A 23,932-nucleotide genomic window follows, 5' to 3' on the forward strand; every position below is an offset into this window, starting at 1 on the left:
GGATATGCTTTGTTTCTCATAACTGATGTAGCATGACCTTCATGTATCAGCTCTAAAATGTGGTGCAGTCAGACACAGATTTAAGAGAGGCAACATTTTACCACGTCAAGGTTCACCATGAACAGGAGGAACTACTGCAGTTTCTATATATAGCCTAGTGTTGCAGTCTCAAGGCTTGACCAGTCAACAGTGTTCTTTACGGCAAACAACAAACCAGAACTAAACCAGACTCTGAGCCTTAGTTGGTGACAGCAACGACAGCCCAGGACCTAGGTCCTGGGCTGTCAGTCTCAACTGGACCAGGAGTCCTGATATTTTAATTCTGAATTGAGTGTGGGCTTTGAGTGTAGTTCAATCCAAGCACTTGTGTCTGCTTCACTACCCCGAGTTCCAGTCACATCCAGTAACCACATTGTCTCCAGCTACTGAAGCTCTTCAGCATGGGGAACAGAGGATTTCAAACATTATAGATGTGTGGCAAATCATGCTGCTCCCTTTTGCAGACAGAGCACATACTGCTTCACACTGCCGCATGCCCTCCTGATTTTCTCAAATAAAGCAAGTGCTACCAGGATGGAATGAGACTGCAATTTGTAGCTGCTCTCTCTCTCTCTCTCTCTGACATTTGGATCTAGTATGTCACATAACTTGTTTTTCTTGATATGGTGAAGGCTGAGCCACATTTGCTGCCAGGTCTTTTCACAGTAAGACACACTGTTGATAATTGGATCGTAAAAGTCAACCAATATAACTTCTCTTCACGAAGGAACATTTTGCCTTCAAAGTCAAAGTCAAAATTAAATCAGTAAGTGTTCAGTGAGTTACTGAGTTGTTTTTGTTTTTGCCACAAGACTGAATTTTTTTTCCTTGTGCTTTGGAAAATCATAATGCTGCTCTGTTTGTCTATGTTTCCTGATGTAGTCCAGTGGTAGGCACTGATGGACTGGTTGAGAGACTTACTGGCACAGAGGACATCTTGCTGGCCTTTGATCGTGTGATTTCCTTGAACTTACTCAAACCGACCTGACTTCAGCAAGGCAAAGTACAAAGACAACTGCAAATGTCTAACTCAAATACTGCAGGGGGACAGCTATGACTGGGCCCACATCACTTGAACGGAGTCACAATTTCTTTCTAGCCAAAGAATATAAGTACATGATATGGTGACCAAAGCAAACTTTTTCATATAAGTATGGTTATGCAGCACCTGTGAGGATTACTCCAGGAAGAACTCTCAGCCAGTTAACTTGAGCCTTTAAATGCAAATAAAGGAACATATTAGATTTTCTGGTCTAAGGACAGGGCTCACAGCAATGCCCTTTTTACAAAAATCAGGATTACAGTATCTGTTACCATGACAACTAATGGCCTGAAACTAACTGCTATGGCATGCTGTGTGGGACCCTTAGAAAGTTGAACTGGATTTAGGCAGTGCTCCCTGCACCAGAAGTTCTTCATTTAATTTTACTATGGTCATAAGTCTTACCACACACAGACACACTCATATATATGCATGTACTGGATATGCCTATACTGCACACATATGGCAACTATTTTTTAATCTACCAAGTAGTGTACTTAGATTTATTAAATTTGTATTATTGTACTGTACAAGTGAAATATCGATACTGACAAAGTAAATGTTTAAAGCTCCTCCTTAAATGTAGCCTACTGTAATACCACTACTTCTGATGTACATTATATAAAGTACTCATCCATGACAAGATTCATTTCTGTTAGCTTACCACAAAGTATACAGAAATACAAAGAAAGACAGATCCACAAATGGATTTTCTAGTTGACTTTACTCCATTGAATACATCAACAGAAATTTCTTAAGAAAGTAACATCCTTGGGTTGTGAAAAGAATATTCATTGCGAACATATTTCAAAAGTATGTACAAAAAACTTGCCAACTAATAACTTGAAAAATACAACCGTTGATATATACAGAGAAATGTTAAACTGAAAATTACAAAATTATCTATAGTACATGAGGTCATAGAAAATAGCAATAGATTAAAATGACCAGTTTGAAATCTATATTACATTTTTATCAACAAAACTGACTATATGTTGTTTGAAAATAAATGTCAAACATCAAAAATGATAATGTTTGATAAAAAATGTCCACCTTTATCGAAGACTTCTCATAAATATCTCATCCCATCATGCATTGTCTGTATTAATAACACAGAATGTTAAACAGCTTTGCACAATTTTGTCATGGATTTACAAACACAGTCAAGAAACTATCTGGCTAATTTACTGTATACAAATTTCAATATCAGAACTAAAAATATACACAATGTCAATAGAAACACAGGAGGAGATGCCCTGTCATTGTGACATGAGCCAAGAGCTTTGTTAATTCCTCACAAGAGCCAAAAATAGAAATTGGATCCAAATTGTAATAACAAGTGGAGGTACACAGTCAGGCGTAAGGCATGAAAGGAAATTTCAAGTTACTTTAGCTAGTTATTCAAAAAGGAAAATGGGATGCAACAACCATTACTGAGAGGACCCAGCATGAGTCTGTTGATGTTCCTCCAAAAGGTGAGGAAAAGCAAAGGCTTTGTCACATTCTGTGCATTCATATACAATCTGGCCAACATGACTTTCTTGGTGCTGTTTAAGATGAGACCACTGGCTGAATGACTTGTAGCACATATCACAGCGAAACTCCCCAGCTTCTTTTTCAGCATGCAATCTCATATGCAAAGACAGCTCTTGTGCTGTGTTCAATTCGGTATGGCACTGGGTACATTTGAATGTATTTTCAGCTGATTGAGCTGTGGTTTTTTGACGATGCCTTCGCTCGTGCTCTCTGAGGTAGCGCCTCCTAGCAAACACTTTTCCACAAAGCCCGCATTTGAATGGCTTCTCATGTCGATGCTCTTTATTTTGATGTTCCAAGAGACCACTTTTTGAGCTGAACTGCATTGAGCAGACAGGGCAATTGTATCCATCCTCTCCGGTAACATCAACCTCCTCCTCCTCTCGCGCTGCTTCATAATAACTTGGAGGGGGTGTCTTCACTGGTGGATTTGAGTTATCAGCCTCCATTGCTGCATGCTGTTGATGGGAACAGTGGTGCTGATGGAAAGCCCCTCTTCCCGAAAAGCTTTGACCACACTCGCAAACTATGCATTCAAATTCAGTAGCTGATGTCACATGACAGCGCTCATGTTCTTCAAGCTTACTTCCAGAGGGAAATGTCTTTTTACAAATTTTGCATTCAAAGGTACCATCGGGATGTGTGGGAAAATGATGAATCAGTTCAGTGGCACTGGTAAAACACTGGTGGCAAACTGGACATATGAAACGGCGTGACACAGCTCCATCTTTATCTTCAGTGTTTTTAGTTTCCGCTGCAGTGTCCACGTGGCTCTTCAGATGGCTGAGGTAGCGCTCAGAGGAGGAAAAACTTCTGTTGCATTGATCGCATGGATATTCGCAATTAGACCATGATAGATGATGAGTGGTCCTGTGCTTTTTCAGGTGAGATGCATGCAGAAAATGTTTATCGCAGTCTGAACAAGAGTATGACCGCTCTTTTGCTGCATTGCAACCATGCTCTGAGAGCTCCTCTGGGTCTCTAAAACGCTCACCACAAACACCACAGCGATATTTAAGTTCTTTAGGGGATACCAATGAGCTTTCAGAAGGTGAGGCAGACTTCTTGTGTTCTTCCCTTGAAACTGAAGGTGCATCTGACTTGGAGTGGCTTTTCCGATGCTCAGCTCTACTACTTTTTGAGAGAAACATGCGATTGCAGATATCACATGGGAAGTTCTCTTCACGGTGGGTAGACATGTGTTCTGCCAACTGTGAGGGTCCCGTGAAACTTAAATCACACTTGGAACAACGGTATGGACGGCTCTTTCCATGAGTATGCTTGTGTTTCCGCAGAGCAAAGAGCGAGACAAAGCCTCTTCCACATGCCTGACATTGAAATTCAGACTTGTGCATTCGTTGGTGCTGCTGTAGCTGTGATGCCTGAAAAAAACATTTACCACATTCTGCACATTCATGCGGTTTTTCACCCAGGTGACATCTCTGATGATCCTCAAGACTTTCAGATGTTGGGAATGTCTTACCACACACATGGCATGGGAAATATGGCGCAGAGTCTGAGTCGCTGTCCTCACTGCCGTTATTCTGATCCTCATCACTTTCACCAGTTGTACTCACTTGACTGCTGGATTGTTCAGCGCTGCTCTTATCCTGTATAGTTCTCCCTCGATCTTTCTGCTCTTTTTGATGCCATTTTCTATAATGTCTTACCAGAGATTTTTTTACTGCATAAGCCTTGTTACAGAAACGACAACTATATACATCATCTAGATGCTCAATGCGGTAATGATTACATAAAGATGGTCTTGTCCAAAACCTGTGATCACACAGTTTGCAAACAAAAGGCCTGTTTGGGTCATGGCATGTTCTATGGATTTCAAGCTCAGACATGGTGTCAAGTACCTTGGGGCAGTTAGGGCAAGGGAATTTCTTATTAATTTCATGCATCCTCATGTGTTTTTCAAGAGCTCCTTGACTAGAAAACACCTGCCCACACTTAATACATGCATTGCGCTTTTTCGCTTGTTCCTCTCGTCCATGGTCTTCGAGGTGACTAATGAGCAACAGGCCATCTGTGAAGCTCTGGTCACATTCCGAACATTGGTATTGCACAACTTTCTTTTCTTTACTTGAGCTGCTTTGCACCTGATTTCCCACTGAATTTTGTGAGGATCCATCCATTGAGTCATCTTTGCAGGAAAAGCTGGTCTGCAAAACCCCAGTGCCAGTTGATTTGGAGGCATCATTGAACACTAGAACAGGGTCATTCAGGACCAAATCAATCTCCGCTTTCAAAGGGACTTCCAACTGTTGGCTTGAAGTTCTCTCAGAAATACGTCCAAATCTACATTTCCTGTTATGATTACGGAGAAGACTTTTATTCCAAAAGCCCCTCTGGCAAGTTTTACAGTTAAAGGGAAACCCCACTGCATGAACACGCAGATGACCAGTTAGTCCAGCTTTATTTGTAAAGGACATGTCACACTCTGAGCAGGAAAATTTCTTGGGGGCCTCACTTTCAAGAGATGTATCTAGTTTACAAGTCAAATTAGCACCATTACTAAGCTGTTTGTCACCACTCTCATCCAAAGGCTCTTTTTTGATGTTTGGTATATTTGACAGATGGTGTTGCAGGGGAGCAGTGGGCACTGGTGGAACCTTTGTTTCCAGCTGGTGGGCATTTAAAAAATGCTCTTGAAGCTGTGAAAATAGTAAGAAGCGGGAACTACAGTATGCACAAGAAAAGCCTTTTGGTGGGCTTTTAGAGGTTGGCTGTAGGCTTTGGGAAACTGTGGACTTTGATGATCTTGGTGTTGAAGTGCTTGATTTTTCAGTGCACTTTGAGGCATGACGCTGCATATAATCCTTTCTTATAAATCTCTGTCCACAATAATCACAGGCATATGGCCGCTCTCCTGTGTGCAGTCGGGTGTGCACGCCCAATTGCCAGCTGTTTCCAAAAGCCCGGGGGCAATAACTACATACATATTTGTGCTTTTTGTTAAAGTAAGGCTGAACTTGTAGTAGAATTCTTTTTCTCTTTCTTTTTTGCGAGTCTGTCACACTTTCAGTAGGAGGATTGGTTTCTGGTGGTAGAGAAGCATTTGTTCCATTGGAGCGCTTTCTGCACTTCCTCATCTTCTTATGCTTTTTCAGAGTTTTTTCATGAGAGAATGATGAACCACAGTTTGTGCACTTGAATAATTTTGTAGTGTGGAACATAGTTACATGTCGGGAAAGTTTAGACTGAGTTGGAAAGCTCCTTGAACAGACTTCGCACTTGAATGTCTCCTGCTTTTCAGCAGGCTCCAGGCCAAACTTATTTTGCCAACCCCTGCCAACATCCTCTAAACTGATTTTAGGAATACGGATCTCTAGTCTTGTTTTTTTCCCTTTACAGCGAGCCTGATGTACTTTGAGATGATCATATCTTGAAAAGCAGTTGTCACAGGCTCTACAGCGATATGGCTTAACTTCATTATGTGTCAAAATGTGACGTCTCAGGCTTCTTGATTTCATGAAAGTCTTGGTGCAGAACTTGCACTTGTAATCAGCTTCACCTTCAGCTTGGGGCTTTTGTGCTGCCTCTTTGAGAGTAGCTGTCTTTGGCAACTGTGTTGAAGCATCACCTTTGACTTTTGATTGCCCCTCTTTGTTAACACCATCACAGAAAGCTTCATGCTGCAAACACATTGTCTGACTTCCATAACGGTTTCCACAGTGCATACATGCATAGGGTTGTACTCCAGTATGTGACACAATATGTCTCAAGAGTAATGATCTGTACCTGAACCTCTGTGTACAGTGAGAGCATTTAAAGGGAAGCATTTTGGTTGTATTAGACTTTGAGGGCATTACAGGGGCATGGCTTGTCGGTGAAGAGCTTTTACAGACATTGCCATTTGGAGATGATAAGCCAGAGCTGAGTTCTGTAGTCACCCCGCAATTACTCTGATGTTGTTTAAATTTTTGAATTCCAAAGTACTGCCCACATTTTGAGCACAGAAGCAGAGATTTTGTTTTGTGGCCTTGGAGATGATTTTTCAGCCGCATTTTCTTGAAAAACCTCCGTGGACAATAGGAACACCTATGTGGCCCTTGTGGCTTTGTGTCTAATTCTATCTTAGACTCCATCGTGACAACATCACTGGTTTGAGCAGGCAAACACTTCTCACTGTGAAGTTTAAGGTACAAGTCACGGTAAAACTGTTTTCCACAGTTAGTACAAGAAAAAGGTTTGTCTCCAGTATGCATGATCATGTGGCGCAACAAATACCGGCGATGACTGAAATCACGTTTGCAGAATGGACACTGGTATGTTGAGGACCCAGTTATATGTGTAAGACAATGTTTTCTTAGTATCTGGGCATCATTAAATACCTCTTTGCACAAGGAACACTGTAATTGCTTTGGATCACTGTGCTCTTTCACAGATTCCAAGGGCTGCTGTGGTTTTAGTGGTGGTCTCTCTTCAAGCTGTTTTGCCTTGTTTTCTCTACGTTTGTGTCCTTCTAGATGCCTAAGGAGATGTGCAGGATACTGGAACTGGAGATGACAATCTGGGCATTGAAGCATTCCTCTTTTAAGATGTGTGCTTCTGTGCTGGATCAGTTCTCCGATAGTTGGAAGAATCTTTCTGCAGACAGTACACTGTATCCTCTTCTGGTGAATGCTTTTGTGACCAATCAGATAGGCACGTTTCTTGAATCCTTTTCCACATTCAGGACAGCGGTATGGTCTTTCACCTTTGTGATTGCGCTCATGTTTCTGTAATGACTGTGGAGTGGAGAAACCACGTTCACAAAAACGACAGCTCAAAACAAAACTATTATTTGCTTCAGTTAATTTTGAGGTATCTGTACCATCTCCGGTCTTTGTACTACTCTCTCCAGTCTTTGAAGTACTCTCTCCAGTCTTTGTACTACTTAAAGATGTAGGGTTAGACAAGGTAGAGAAAGCTGAATTCCTGTACTTGAACACTTTGCCAGTAAGTTTAAACAGCTCATGCTTCTTCATATGTCTGTACTTTCCAGAAGCATGACAGAAAACTGCTGGACAAAGACTGCATTTGTAGCGTCGTACAATGTTGGGGGCTGTCAAAGCTGGGGTTGCTTCTTTTTTCTGCTCCACTTCCTTAGACTCTTTTTTCTGTTCATTTTTCTTAGACTGTATTTTCTGCTCAATTTCCTTGTCCTGTCCTTTGTTTGTTTCTTTTTTCTGTTCAACCTTTTTCTTTGATTTTGCTCTCTCTTTTGTGAGCCGATTAAGACAGTCTCTGAGGCAAAATGCTTTAATATGTCTATATCGGTTAGATGGTAACGTGAAGGATACGTGGCACAAGGGACATCGATATTTACCAGAAATTTTTTCCTTGCCACCATATATTGAAATTTTGACGCAGTCACGTAAATGCCGAGCTCTGTTGTAGGAGTACTTGAAAAGCCGTGGACAAAGGGGACATTTATATTTTCCTGTTGTCTCATTTTGCAGTTTTTTGGTTTCCTCACTGTTGCATTTAGTGGTTGACTGACTTGACGAAACCACCAAAGTCTTTCCTTTGTGTATGTTGTAGAAGTGCTTTTTAGCCTTGGCTTCAGTTAAGTAGTATTTACCACAAAATCTGCACTGATGGGTTTTAGAGATGTCAACTAGCTTTATGTAACATTTGGGCAGATTTGGATAAGGTTTGTTGTGTACCAGGTCCTCTTGCGGTGGTGTTTCTGGTAGTGTTTCGGTTTCTTTGATATTGGGATCCGAATTTGAAACCGGAAGTTTTGCCTGCTTGCATCTACCAGGTATTCGCTGGTGTCTTTGTAGGCATCCTGGCTGTGCAAAATATGATCCACATGCATTACACTTAAAGGGTGTTTGGCCAGTGTGAGCCCTCATATGCTTGATATACTGAAGTACTTTTGAAAATATTAGTCCGCACTTCATGCACTTGTGTCCCCCGCGACGTTTTATTTTCATCAGTAGGCTGGAATCAGAAGAAAGCTGCGGGCTTTCTTTGCTTATGTAACATACATGTTTTTCTGCTTGTTCATTCCTTATCAGGTAGAGATTGCAATTCTTGCAAAACTGGAAATTGTGCACAATATGGCAACGATGGTGGTGTTCAATAAGATGATCTACATTGTGGGTGGTGTGTTGGCATTCTGCGCACTGATAAGAGCCACTCCTTCCATTTACTGACTCTGAGGTCTTCAGTATTACGACAGGCTGCAGACATTTTGTCATTTGTTGAGAGGATTTGAGCTGAGGTGCTTGTCCTTCTGAAAAGCCCAAGGTGTTACTGTCAGGTCTGGCCAAAGATATGTCTTTACAGTGATTTGTGTCGATATTAGTTTCATCAGCATCACATGAAGAATCTTCTCTTGACAGAGGTTCACCATACAGCATGCCAAGCGCTGAAGGCTCCTCTGCAGATGTGTCTAACTCTTCAAATGACTCTCTTGTATTTTCAGCAACATCTCCAGTAACACTTCCTGGTTGTAGGGCCACTGGACTGGTCACTAGTGGGTGTGGCTGATCTGAAGAAGAGGTTGCATTTGTATTCTCTGCTGGATTTGTCCGTTCCTTTTCTTGGCATGGATTTATGTTTGGACTTGAGGGGTTTGACTGTGAAGAGGATTCTAAACCATCAGTAACATTTTGCTCTTTATTGCTACCACTCACAAGAGGGTCAGTACAAACTGGTTCTGTAGAAGATGTTGTGGTTTTCTTCTCTGATAGACTTGTCCTTTCCTCTTCTAGACAGGAATTCATGTCTGTGCTTGGCCTGATTGGCTGTAAGCAGGATTCTCCTTGACTAGAAAGATCTTGCTTGTCCTTGTCACTTGTAACAATGTGAAGGCTGTCAGTGACATCAGGATCATTACCATCTGGATCTGGAGAAGAAGTGGTGTTTGTCTTGTCCGCTGCACTTGTCCATTCTTTTTCTAGACAAGGATTCATGTCTGTGCTAGAGCTTTTTGTCTGTAAGCAGGATTCTGAATGACTTGCAACACTTTGCTCATTCTTGTCACTGGCATTGCTGATATGACCATCACTCGTCACAGCGGCACTCAGACATATCGCATCCTGAACTACACTTTCGTCAGACTGGTGCTCTGGTAGCTTCAAACATGAATCAACATCCTGACTGTTTCGTTTTGCGGTACTAGTGCATTTCCTTCTCCCATCTTTTTTTGGATTTGAAGATTGAGAGATATTTGACAGAAGTTCTTTGTCCTGACAGTCAGTTTCCTCATTTTCATTTTGTCCAACATTGGAGTTGGAATTTGGGGATTTCTCCTCATCATTTTCAAATGACACTGATTCTTTTCTTTCCCTTTGTAGGTCTTCACTTTTGTCCTGCAAGTCCTCTCTTGTATTTCTATCTTGGCCATCTGTGGAGTTAAGATTATCAAATCCCTCATTTTCTTGGTCAGATGATTCCTTCATTTCCTGTCTCAGAACTTTTTCATCTGAGTGACACTGCTCATTGTCCACTGTAGCCATGATAATCGGAGTAGTTGGAGCAGTCGGCTCCTTCTCATTACCATCTGGATACTTTTCTGTTCTTTCACCAGCTAAGTTTTTATGGCCACTTATTGAGATGCTTGAATTTTTTCCTGGATTGAGGTCTGTCTCTGCATCCTCCTTTCCTGTCATACCAGGACCACCTCCGTAATCGTTTCTATCAGCTACAGTGTCGCTCCCTGTAGTTGTCATCTTGTTAGAAGTAGTAGAGGACTGATTGTGCCCTGCGCAAGATTTCACATTTTTGTCTGAACTTTGCGTCTTATCTTGGGAACATTCAACCATGTTTTGTCCTGCTGACACATTTGATGTACCATGCAAAATTACATTAGTCTCTGATACATCAGTGCACTGATTCTCAGCTGCAAGCATCATATTTCCAGTGTCAGAGAAAAGCCATTCTGAGGAGCTATTTTTTGTACTATAATCAGTTTTAGGTTTTGGAACTGAATTACTTGCCATGAATTTACAAGAGGGCCTTGTTTCACTTACATCTGATTCAGAGCAGCTACTGACATCTGAGTAGTCTTCAAGAAATGATGTAGATAGCATTCCACAGTCTTGCTTAAGTTCTTGTAAATCATTTGCAAAAGATGAAGGAAAAGATCCTGATGATGATAATCCATCTGTGCCAAAATCTGGGATATCAGTATTTCCACATCTTGGCAAGTAATCTTTTCCCGTTTGTTCTCCATCAGCTTGCCATTCTGTGTCCTTGCAGTATCTTTGATAAAGACAGTCCGAACTGGGATTTTCAATATTAGGATTTGAGTAATAGTTCGTGTTGAAGTTTGAGTTTGTTGCAGGGGCTTCATGTGAAGCCACTGCGACAGGGAAGTCATGATTTCCTATGAAGTTCTCTATATGCTGAGAAAGACTTCCCTCTGACTCTGATGTCCTTCTCAAAGTGCTCGGATCTGATGATAGGGGTGGGAGGTTATGATAGTATGAATCCCATCCATGAGCCATTCTCTGCAAGGATCAGAAAAGCTAGGGCTTATTTGACCCAATCCTGAAAACACAAATAAGCATAGAATTACAAAAGAGAAACGTCAACCATTTTGCAACCCCCCCCCCCCCCCCCCCAAAAAATCACAACAATTGAAGAGAAAATTCTGACCTTTTCTTGGACACACAAGGACTGGGACTGTCCAGGATGATATGGGTTACATCTAAGTGGAAACCTGGAATATATATACTAATATCATTATTGTGAACATTTTACAAGCCACAAAAAATAATCTAAAAATGCTATCAAATACCAGTTCAATATGAGTTTGCCACCAGGTAAACTTACAAATTACCATTCAGTGTGGAGAGTGTGGAGTGAGATGTGGCCAGACACGAGTGAGTGTACACAAATTCCCTTTGAAAATTCCCCCATTACAGAGGTTTATGTTAGTAGTGGAAGAGATTGTTTGTCCCTATGAATCCAAGACAAAACTGGTTTCAGGCAAACAAAGGGCAAACGGTCTGTTATTGGTGATTTGAAGAAGCTGATGGACAGGGGGTCCCCTCCCATAGCAAGCTGTGGGGGGTGGAGTGGGGGGCATTGCAAGCCAGGTGATGGCCTACAGCAGAGGGCACTTGGTGCAGGTTGCCTCATAGACACATAGTTAATCCATAGCTACGGGAACTAACTTCTGATGCATGAAATATATGGGAAAATGCCGGAGCTTGTGCAAAAGGTGGTCAAATACTGATGAGATATGGGTTTTCTCATCTCACTGCACAGCACTTGACAGCAGCTGAAAATTTTTTAGCATTGGGTTTGGACTATTGGTTGGGAAAAAAAGCAATCTAAGCAAATGTTTAAAGCAATAAACTGGCAATGAAAATAACTTAGTTGCAGATCTCCTGGACACTGTTTTTTCAGGATTTCCTAGGATTAGTTGGACAGGTGTAGTGAAGATAGTGATTGGGTCAGATTTTGCAAAGGCATGTCACTTGGAGACATGTACTGACTGATTGTGTCCATGCACCAAACAGGCACTGGGCTTTTATAGAGTCTCTGGTGGGACCTTGGAGACCCAGGACTAATGGATAGACTTGGCAAACCCAAAGATGTCATGAGGTATAAGCAGGAACACTTGGCATTTTCAACATCCCTGGGGAGGGTAAGGACATTTAAGCAAAGTGAGTCATATTCAAAGCCTACAGTGTGGATATGGCTTATTAGAGGTGTGGCCAGAAGTACATCAGTGCCCATCACATCTTTAACCCAAGAAAAATTTGGTGGCGACATGCTGTGAGGGGAAACCATCAGGCTAAAGGGGATGGCCCTTAAGGCAAAGCTGGTCTGTGAAACATCTAAATCAGCAAACAGATATCAGGAGGCTAGAAGGACTGCACCTTTTGCTGTTATAGAAGCAAAAAGTTGGGTATGGGAGGAGTTTGGGGAAGCAATTGCAGAGGACATTTACAGACCTCAAAAAGATTCAGGCCCACTGTTTAGACAAGGTCATTTGGCAAGGTGCTGCTCTTATCAATCACACCTATGCAAGTGCACAATTGCGGCAGATTACTTTGAAATGTGAATGCTGCATTTCTGTTGCTTACCTTGTGTTCGGCATGACGAAAGAGTATAGTTGCCAGCAGCATAATTTTCCAGAGTGGCAAAGTCAAGTCTCTGAGTATAATTAAGTGCTTTGGCATCTTACAATGCCTTTAAATTTTGTATCTTTTTACCAAAGGTCTGATTTTGGTGTGAATGTCTGCTTATCTCTCTTGCCTGGAAGGGTTGCAATCAGTCAAGACTGTTCCATTACAACTGGGTGGATACCCTAGGGCAGACCCAAAACATGTTGGAAAGCTTATATATCCCATCAGGTCTGGGTAGGCAATGGGAACCCCAAGGTAGAGCTGGATGACATACAGTAGCTACGGATAGGGATGTCTGACCTCTCCTCCTTAGCATGTGACCTTGCTTTGGATAGGCCTTAGCCCTCTGTAAGGGACAGCATTGGAGGACTCTGGAGAGCTGTACTCATCTCCCTATTTCTCTGGCAGACTTAAGCAGTACACGTTTGGAAGACACCCACTTGATGTGGCATAGACACAGCTAAGTAGTCCAAGGAAACACAATGGGAAATTCCATGCCTTCTATTAACAGGGGTGATGATTATAAGTAGTTGAAAAAGTCTGAACCTATCACTTGGAGTCTTAAGAATAAATGCAACAGTTTTTTATTTTTATTATCTGGCTTTTCCCTTGGATACATATGATGTTCCATCCTCCACAGAACCACTTCACTGAACCTTTGCAAACAACTGAACAAAACTTTTCAGGAATACTTAAAGCAAAAGTAGTGACGATCATGTGGCAGATATTAGTTTCATGGAATGGAGTCCACCAGTAGGTAAATTTTGTAAAAATTACATTCTGTCATATTTGCTGTAATGGTCACTATATCCTGATAGTAATACATGACAGACAAGACAGACATGTTTCTCTGGCTCCTCTAGTGCTCCAATGGGCATTTGTGAGACTCCACCACCTTGTCTAGCGTGTGCACGAGCAATGATTGGGATGCATTAGAGACTATTCCTGTCTCTTATTGATTGTTGTTGTCCAGGTGTGATAGATTCATGCAAATTCCATCAGGTGCACTACAAGGAGCCAGGGGAACCGGATTTTTTCACAGATTATCAGTCTCATGGATGACTATCAGGATATAATGACAAATTCAGCAAATATGACAAAAAGTTGTTTTAAAAAAAAGTTACCTACTGAACCTTTACATGTGTAATTCGTGTGTATAATCTGTGTAATTTTCTTTCAAAAAAACTTTTTTCAAACTCACAAACTAATTTTAAAAACCATTTGTACCTGGTGTTAAATGTCTTGCTGCCCTCTAACTCCTCCTGAAAGACACCAATCCTGGCTGCCTGTAAAGGAGAAATAAATACAATAATTATAATAAATTATTTTGCATTTGTTTTTGCAAGATAAAAACTTTCATTATGGCAATTGCTCCAGACCAGACAGAAATCAAGGCTTGTGCCTTTGAAATGGGCTGTGTGAGACCAGGAGACAGGTCTGGATAAAACACATAACCAGTCTACTGCAGGAGATAAAAATGTTCTGGCTTGTTTGTATTTCTTTAAACCAAACACAATTGACATCGCTAAACCCAGGATGCAGCAACTATGCCCAAGTGCGAGAAAGTGACATAGGTAGCTTGTTTTGTCAGGAAGCAAGCACTGTCATTGATATGTCTCCACAAAAGAAAATGCATGCTGCTGCCAGGGTAAGGAGATGTAGCAAATCAAATCCAATTGGCTGTATCTGGAAACGGCTCAACATCAGGCATGAGAGCCCTAGGAGATGGAGTCAAGGCTTTTTGGAAGTGTGTTCAGAGGTCGTTTTATTCCACATAGATCTTTGCAAAAATTCACCAAAATAACAAAGCACAAGTGGAAGGGGAAGCATCCTAAATAAGCTGGCCAAGGTAGACTTATAGCCACAGTCTACATCTGGTTAGTCAGACTACCTTACAGGAATTGATCATTTCATTGTGATTTCCAGTGTAATTTGTATGAATAAAACACACTTAACTTCATTTGATTAGCATGCCTGCTATCACTGGTGGAAGTAGACAAGAAATTAGGAGTTTCTTGGCGCCGGTGGTGCCAAGAAACACTATCGCTTCAGTCCACAGGGGCCGACAAATTCAACACAAAATGAAAGGCCCTTTGTGATTGCTTTAATTTCATAAATAATGCATGAACTCGGTTGTTTAACAAAATGTGTTAATTTTGGACAAGCCACTAACAAATCATACATAGGTGATCTTTTGCTCTTTAAAGCTGAAGAAGTGAATTGTTGTCAACAGTCAGCAGTTCTTCATAAATTGACTTTTACTTCCAGCAGTACTGTCTCATCAAAGCATACAGTTTATGTGATCAAGCCAATACAGCTGTGGATTCTCTGAAAACATCAACTAAAACAAGAGGCAAATGGATGCGGCTACTGACAAAACAAATAATCCCTCAGGTGAATCAGGGTTACAGTAAACTAATCCTTTTTTCACTCTAAGGGTTCAACCAGGGTTGAATCAGCGTTGATATCACCCCTTTTTATACTGACTGTTTAAGACAGGAATATGGTGCTGTTATGCCTCCTCACCATTCTGTATAAAAGATACCATCGCAGAATTGGGGGTGGGGGGTGGGGGGGTGGCTGAGACAGTGTCTGTGTAAGAGAGACAGATGACAGGACAGGACCATAGGTGGGACAGGTTTGATGGCATGTAATTTGTGCAACTCACAACGCATGACTTAAAAAGCAGCTGGCAGCTAGCAGATGTTAGCAGCTAACAAAAAGAATAAAAACAGTGGCTAAAAATTTATATTTAAAAAAAAAAAAGAGAGATCCAGGGGCCACTTACTCTGAGAGCAGAGGACAAGATCAGCCGCCGTATAACAAGAACAGTAAAATAATCGTAATTGCCATGCACTGCCACTCTTCTTGTTTATAAAGCCCTGCAAATGCATACATTATATGTCTCACTAGAGGCAGATGCTGTTACGTTACAGGAATCTTATCTAAAAATCACACACTTGGAGCAGCATGATGCGGCAGTATAAAGAAGGGAATCTGTAGCTTCTGTGTTGCACGGTCTCTGTGTTAAAAGGGTCAGCCTGCCTTGATCGATTTGGCTTTGCCACACAGATGGTCAAAAGGATGGTCAGACAAGAGTTGATTTCAATGTGAATGGCACATCGTCATTGTCGCTAATTACTAGGGCGGGGCAAATTACGTCATTGGTTACAGTCGTGACACAATTGTCACAGGTTGCAGCAACCTGTAAACAAATGAAATTGACAAAAGAAGGGTTGAACATAGGTTAAATAATCCATGTCCTACCCTGGTCATTGGATTGAAACCGGTATCTTGGAAGGCCTTTCTCACAACAGGCATTTGGACTTGGTAAATTGTGGTATAACAGACAGGGTATTGTGCGTGCTGTGTGTAGAATAGTTTAATGGCACACTTAAATGGAACAGAGCTATCTTCACATTAATCTAGCACATCTACCACCAGCAGCTCCTCCTTTTCTGACCCTTGCAATGGACAACCACGTCCACCTATTAACTGTAGATATCCTTAGAACACTGCCACCTGTCCAGCAGGGCCAAGTCTTGGTTTCCAGTCCAACATCACAGCATCAATGTTGCATTGTTTTGTATATATCCAGACAACCAATTTAAATATAAAATACAGTGTTGTGTAAAAATGTACTTCAAATATTGATGGGCATAAAGCATTACATGATTTTGTGGTACAATCATCAATCACCTGCTCAATACTGACAAGAGACAGGCTGGGATGTCAGAGATGTCTCTTGCTTACTAAAGTCTGACATTGTGCTCACATGTGCATGGTATAAGATGTCTCAAAAAAGTGTACAGATGTAATGCCCAGATAATCCCCCAGATGTTTTGCTAAATCACAGTTTGCAAATTCAGCTGCTAGGTGTACAATGCTTCCCACATCTAAGACAAAGATAACGCATGACTGACAATGGATAGATAACAGGAAATGAGAGAGAGATAGGGAATGGTCCCTGGCTGGATTTGAACTGGCAACGTTGCATTTAAGGCTGCATTCACACCAAATATGGCCTTGCAGTGATTAGACGCAAGGCCATGCAGTGATGTGAGTGTCACTTTAATGGTACTTTGTGGGGGAGTGAAGGGTGGAGAGAAAGCCGTCTCCCAATCTCAGTAACTGAGCATTTGTCTTCTGTACGTTTTTTGTTGGCTTAGGAGATCTATAGACCTCATTTTTATTATCATTACCGTAGTTTCTTTTCTGCCACAAAAGAACAACATGCACACACATACAAAGCCAGTGCTCTGCCAAGTATGATAGTATATGAGCTGTCACTACATACTTAATTTCTTTTACTTACCAGAATATCTAAAGATAAAACGTAAAAAGACTGAGGATGTCTTCTCAGTCTGACTGACAGTAAAATGAAAATCTGAATCTATTTCAACTTTTTGCTGCAGGCAGAGCTGGTTTCAATGCAGCTCTGCATTTTCTACAGTGCCTGCGGCCCCATTGCAGCAGCCTAAACCCCAACCCCCAAAAAGTGCACCGGGCCTGGAAGCCAATTGTCGTAGTGGCCAAACAGTGTAATTACACTGTCACGTGATGCCCTGTGGCCCAAAAGTACTTTTTCTAAATGACTTGCATGGTAAAGGAGTATGTGTATATAAATCAGTGGATACACACCAAAACCCCCACTAACTGACTCATTTTCGCTATCAGGATTTGATCCATTCAGTATGGTAACATTTAGAAAGTTGAGAGGAGCTGCACGATTGGATCATTTTATCCGCAACTTAGTGTAGCGCTAATTTGGAAGTGCACAGCTAGGTCTTGTGTGTGTGTTCTATGGGCCATGCAGTGCGGAAGCAGTGCAAATCATCCGGGAAATTGTATACGCAGCAGTTGGACTTTTTTGGCTATATGTGTCACTGAGCAACTTTCATTGGAATGAATGCTGCATACCTCCAACACTGTATCCAGTTCTCTGAAAGTGTCTACGGCCTTGAGGCAACACCCACTTTCAAATGAAGTCAGAATTACTTTGTTGCTATAAAGCTGGACTTGCTGTGAATGCAGCAATTCTCAGCAACTGGACCACAAGAACTGCACTGTAACTCAAGATTGCCTGCTAGCTGCCAAAATGTAGGGCAAACTAGCTGGCTCAGTAAGAAAGCCAGACGCAAGTACGACACAAAGACAGTTTGATCAAACAAGATGTTCCATGCAGTCAAGTATTTTCAGACAACAACAGATACACTCCTCCAGCCTACTCCACCACAACAAATGCACTGAAACCTTTGGTGTTTTTTCCATGAAAAAAAAAAACCCCACAAAAAAACCCAGAACGTAGCAGACACCATCTGCAGCTTATCAAACTACTACTCCTCCTTAACCATCTCACAGTATTGCCCTATTGTACATAAAGCTCCTGGCATAGTCCTCGATCAGTCTGGTGCTGATAATATCATTCAGTGGAGGGTACACAAAATGCCTGGTGACAAACAGCAACTGCCCACAGCTTGCATTAGGACAAATGGCTGTTGTGCATTCCAGCAGAATGAAACCAAGGATGTGGAGAATTGTGCAATTTTACTTGTTTCCACTGAGCATGTTCAGGAAAATGACATTTTAGGAGCGATTTCTCTCTCGCGAGGCCCTGTCCTCAGCTTCAACAAAGTTTTCCATAACACAGATTCAGTAGTCAGTAGTAATGACGTTGAACAAGTCTGTTGCAAAGGAATCTGTGGCGCAACCTGCATAACTGACTGGACAACAATCTAAGGATGATGAGAAATATTCTGGAAAATGACAACAAATGCAAAACGAAACCATTGCTTTTTGTACAAAGGGTCCTTGGTTGGGTCCTTGGTACCAGTGCATCATCGAATTCGTCAAGATGTTGTGATGAGTTCCTTTAAAACTTAGCTGGGAGCTCAGAAGACATTTGAAAAGCCTCACATTAGCTAGCACCAGAGGACAAATGCACAAATCAGTCTAAGCACAATACTGTAAAACATGCCATCTTAACTTGCCTTGGCCACATTGTGCAATCGAAAGGACAGTTGAAAACAGAGGAGCTGATCGGGCTTCACCACACGACACAAGAGCTGACTGGGCAAGGTGAGTACTTGTTGCCATGGTGGCAGAGCTTTCTGCTTCCTGTTCAAAGTGGCACGAGCATCATACAATTTACGCATCTCTCTCCCACTTACTAAGTGACAGAGAACACTGCTAAAAGAGTGCAGTTGACATGCTCAACAACAGAAATATCATGTAACCAATAGAAAAATATATAAAGGACAGTGTTTCCCATACACTTATTTGTGGAGGTCCACCACAATATCAACATCAACTTTTTATTATGTAAAATCTCTCTCTCAAGTCCTTTACATTTTTACACAGAACTAAAGGACGGTGGCATCATGCTGCTTCAGTGTGTGATTTTAAATAGTGTGCCAGCATCACTGAGGAAAAAAGAGGCATGACAGGTGTAATGTTTGACACCTGCCTCTAGTGAGACATAAAACATGCATGTCGGCAGTGCTTTAGAAACAATAACTATAGAGTGGTGAAGTAATGAGTCCTAAAATGCTGAAGTCCATTAGCCTTTTAGCACTTCGGTTCCCTCATCTTCAAGTCTATGGGTGTTTTGAATGGGTTTTCGGTAAAATGCCTTAATTAAGGTCTGGTTAACACAGGCTAAAGATATTGAGAGGTTTTGTTCTGCAACAAAAAATACATAAGCTTGAACATGATTTTTGAAATTTTAAGGTTTTACTCGTCTAAAAAAAAGGTGGTTGCTAACAAATGCTTAAACGGGACCACAGTGTTTGTCGGGGATGTTAGACGTCATCACACTGGACATAGAAACTCAGTAAACCCCCTTATCTGTCTCGGCAGAGTCGCACTCAAACTTGTAGATGTATCTGTTTATAATGTTTTCGTGTTTTTACAGTAGTTGTAGAGGTGAAGTTTAAGTTGTGCGACCACGTTGTAGTTTGTGTATAGCCTAACAATAGCTTTTTGCTTATGGCGATTTCAATTACGCTTCAAAACACACAAAAGTGGTGTTCAACTCTGAAGATTATCACGCTGAACTAAACGTGTAAGTCTCATAAACTTGTGTTCATCACAGAGCTGAACATCCCATATGATTTTTGACGAGGGAACCAGTGCGATGCTTACTTCCTGGTTGGCCCACAAAAATATGTCATCCCTTTACCACTTTATTGCATAACATGGCAACTAAAATAGCAATCACCTTACCTGTATATGGCTGCTGATCATGTCTTCTGCTTGGTGGGTAATGATCTCTAGAATCTCACAGTTTTAACAATTAGCAGACATGTTCATCTGGAGATAACTGCTGCAAGCTGAGTTTTAGATCTACCGCTTTAGGTTGCACACATCGTGTGCCAGCAAGACGTCACACCTGCACTGCCCACAATCCCGTTCTGCCAGCTGTCTCTTCAACATAGACCTTGATTCAACACTGTTACTACCTCTGTTGCTAGCTCAAATCAAGACAGCTCTGTCCCAGCATCCCAGGAGCGTATCTTTAATACACAGCAGCGTCATGGCGTAGTGGCGTAGTGGTGTGTCATAGTGGCGTAGTGTGTGGAGATTACCTCATTTGGGAGAGAGTGGGCCGAAACTCCACAGACTTTCAGCTCGGATTCAGCCAGTGCAAACCCCAGCCATTGCACAACTGCAGCTACCAACACAGAAAGAAACTAATCTTGAAACTCTGTATAGTGATCCATCTAATATTTTGAATTCCTAGGAAGAATGCTTTATTTGGATTTGACAATTTACATAATTTCTTATGTGAGCAACTACATTTATGTGGTGTACCACACGCAAGGGCAGAAAAACATCAATAACTAAGAGTGTCTTGCAGAAAATATGATCCCTCACCAATGCAATCTCTCGGGTAGATACAGAAGAGGACCGTGTCCTTCTCTATGCCGTTGCTCTTTGCTTTTGAACAGTTGCATGCAACTTTCACTCTGTGCAAGCTCTGGTCTCGACTGCTTGATTGAGGTCAGTTAGCACACACCATGTCATGGCCTTTTTTGATGTCAACTGCTAATTAAATCTACCACCATTGTTAGAGTCTTACTGCGTAAGCAAGATCTGCTTGGAGACCGGCTGCAGAGTATATACAAAAGGGGGTGGAAAAATCAAACTGATGCAAAGCCATTAATACAGCATGTGAACAATACCTTCATTTAGCATTTTGCACAATTGTCTGATGGAGTTAAATGATCCTAAAGACTATGGTACTGTAAAACATCCTCCAAACACCTAGATGTAAAATTATAATATCAACAGTCAAGATTTACCAGCCACCATCACCACTTGAAACAGTAGTAAAATTGAGTATAATCAACATGAGGGTACGGTTACAAAGCTACAGTGACATGAACACCATGTTTTGCTTTTCTCACACTGTAGTGAATTAGAAAAAATTTAACTGGCAGTGTAGCCATGTGATGGTGGTCCAGCTGTCTTGTTTCAGCAATGAGCAAAAATGCAAAATACAATTTCTTAGGTGGATACAATAAAAAATAAACAAATGCACAGCAAATGCAACCTAGCCTAACATCAGTCAAAGCCAGGCAAATCAGATCTCACACAGATCACCAACTAAATTATAACTATTGCCAAAAACTAAATAAGCATGTGCAAAGCCCACATATCATAATACATAATATAGTGTACATCACTTTTAATTAGGACTTATTTGTATGGCGTCTTATTTGATAGTGATGTGCTTGTTGTTTCCTACTTTTCATTGGTGTGTTTCATGAGATGGCTTTTTGAAAAATATTTGAGAAGGCTTTTATCAATTCATAACCAAATTGGCTTATGACTGGTAAATTTATCTACACTTGTACATACCAGTAAAATCTGAACATTATTCTGTGGGATTTAATATCTATTCACACTGGCCACTAAATATAATGCAATGCAACAGCTCAGCCATAAATTCAATATTAATTAAGATAATAATGTCCAGTTTTGATTAAAACTTTCAGAACCCATCTAATCTAACTATATGTTTATTACCAAGGTTTCAGAGTGCAGTGGCATTGAACTAGACTGCATTATACTGAGAGGTGTTTCTCATGTTTTTCTCAACTCGTTAGCAAACATGGGGTGGGGGGTAATATTAGAAAAACACTTCAATATAATGAAGTCCAGAACAACACCACAGCTAATGACAACTTCAGTAGTCAACATATTAACCCCCCTTTGAACACTTTTGTACAAAAATTGGCTGTCATAAGCTTTTGAAGCTGTACATTAGAGTGTTTAAGTGTACCTAATAAAATTGCCTTATAAAAGTGGGGTGTATATTGTTTAACGTTGAGTCTCATGCTGAAGGATCATGGGATATCATGTTAAAAGCTTTCTGCTCAAATTTTATGTGGCAGTGCAGTTTTTGAAACTTGTTTATGTCAAGATATGGACAGATGAAGCATTTACCTTGTTTCTCTCTGTGTTTGTGCTTTTGCACACTGATGAAAAACACTGACAAAACTGATTGCGGGTTTGCGGGAGGCTAGTGGATCAGACACGATCCAAAAGAGTGGTGAGGGACTTTTGCACTCTTCTCTAACATGTTGTTCCTCTCTACCTGCTCTCTATCATATTCTCAAATGATATCTGTCGCAATATATATATATATATATATATAATATATATATGTATATATGTGTGTGTGTGTGTGTGTGTGTGTGTGTGTGTGTGTGTGTGCTTCATGTAACAGCACTCTTAGCTAGGATTTTCCTTCAGGGACTATGGACTGTTAAATTTCTTTTATTATCACAGAAGTTGATGAAGCATTTTATGTAAAATCTATGGGGCAAGATTATAGCTCAGATCATATTTAATTCATCTGAGGGTGACAACTTTGTCTTGTTTGAGAGCTTGCTGTGCATATTATATCCCCTTTAAAACAAGTCAGCAGCACATCAACAGAGGTGCCTCAAGCCTAATGATTACTAGCAGGTGTAACGTTATCAGAAAAATTCTCTTACAAACTTATGTTTTGTTGTTCGTGATAATTTGCACAGAGATGAGCATGTTATGTCAACTCATGTTATAGTTTTCAATCGGACACTCCGCTGTATAACCACCTGGAAACTGTGTGTTGTTCTGGTCTTGATGTGTGTTATCAGCTGTACTTTAATCCAGCCTGAACTGAGAACAGCAGACAAAAAGGATACGGTAAAATGCAATCAGTTCAACAAAATCATCCTCAGCAGCGGTCAGGTTTGTGAATCGAGCCACGTGTTGGTTTCATTTTACACTGACGTGGTTGATATTTTGAGGGAAGCTAGCTAACTACCACAGTCACTAGCACAATGCTATGTAGCACTAATAAGATGAGCTAATGACTCGTCCGCAGTTAGTCTTTAGTGGGACCCCTTACCAGATCGGTGCTCCGTGTTTCTCCTATTTGCTTCACCACCGACTCCTTTGTGGCTTTTCGATTACATCGTCCGTGTTGAAATAACAGTCCATAGACATAACATGTCGGCTTTCTTTGCCAGTCCGCGGAGAAAACGATTGTCCTCCTTGCAGATGGCTTCCGTGTTTCCTGTGAAATGCCGTCAGGACATCCCTTTTCTTTCTGGACTGCGAGTCGATGGAGATCGTTGAATCTGAAACCAAGTGTTTTCCTTCACGATTTGAGTTAAGCGGCTTGTTGTGCCTCAGGCAGCGGCTAGAAATCCAAATCCGCCTCCATTTTCTTTATTTGCGCATTTCCAGACAATGTGCCCGAAATTGTACGCAAGTTACACAACGGCTTGATGACAACCAATAATAAGGTGCGGGGTCTTGGAGAGAGCCCGCCCCTACATGCTCTATGGCTGACTCAGCCGGAGCCTGATGGAGCGGCAGCACGACTCCTTCCGGGCGACCGCACCACGGTTCCCTCCTTGCTACAGCAGCTGCCCCTACGTGCTGTGGCAGACAGAAGGTACTACTTGCACTGACAGCAACTGAGCTGATCAGTGAAGTCCTCAGGAGGGTTACAGTGCTCCCCTCTGCAGTTTCAGTACCACTCTGTTGATTTTACATGAGTGTGCAGAGCCAGGTTACTGAGGGGGGCAATCATACTTGTGTGCTGGACTAGATGTGGTTGGTCTTTAAGGGGTTAATAGGTTCCATACCACCATTTTGTGTGCAAGACTTGATACGAAATGGCGCCACCTTTTCTTGCGCTGGTCTACAACAAACCCATTTTTTAAGGGGGGGGGGG

The 23,932-nt window shown here is 41.4% G+C and overlaps 1 protein-coding gene across 2 annotated transcripts; it reads right to left on the minus strand.

The window, feature by feature from the left end:
* Positions 1-1,786: 1,786 nt before the first annotated feature.
* Positions 1,787-23,483, minus strand: znf1035 (zinc finger protein 1035). Of its 2 annotated transcripts, XM_042490500.1 has the most exons (5): positions 23,099-23,483; positions 20,286-20,371; positions 13,927-13,985; positions 11,219-11,282; positions 1,787-11,110 (listed from the first exon to the last, which is right to left on the minus strand). In XM_042490500.1, the coding sequence occupies exon 5, from the start codon at positions 11,065-11,067 to the stop codon at positions 2,512-2,514; it is 8,556 nt and encodes a 2,851-aa protein (XP_042346434.1). In that variant the 5' UTR covers positions 11,068-11,110; positions 11,219-11,282; positions 13,927-13,985; positions 20,286-20,371; positions 23,099-23,483; the 3' UTR covers positions 1,787-2,511. The 2 variants fall into 2 exon arrangements, with proteins under 2 accessions (XP_042346434.1, XP_042346435.1); XM_042490501.1 differs by lacking the exon at positions 20,286-20,371.
* Positions 23,484-23,932: the final 449 nt, after the last annotated feature.

This window comes from Plectropomus leopardus, chromosome 7 (genome assembly GCF_008729295.1).
Source record: "Plectropomus leopardus isolate mb chromosome 7, YSFRI_Pleo_2.0, whole genome shotgun sequence".
Taxonomy (NCBI): Eukaryota; Metazoa; Chordata; class Actinopteri; order Perciformes; family Serranidae; genus Plectropomus; species Plectropomus leopardus.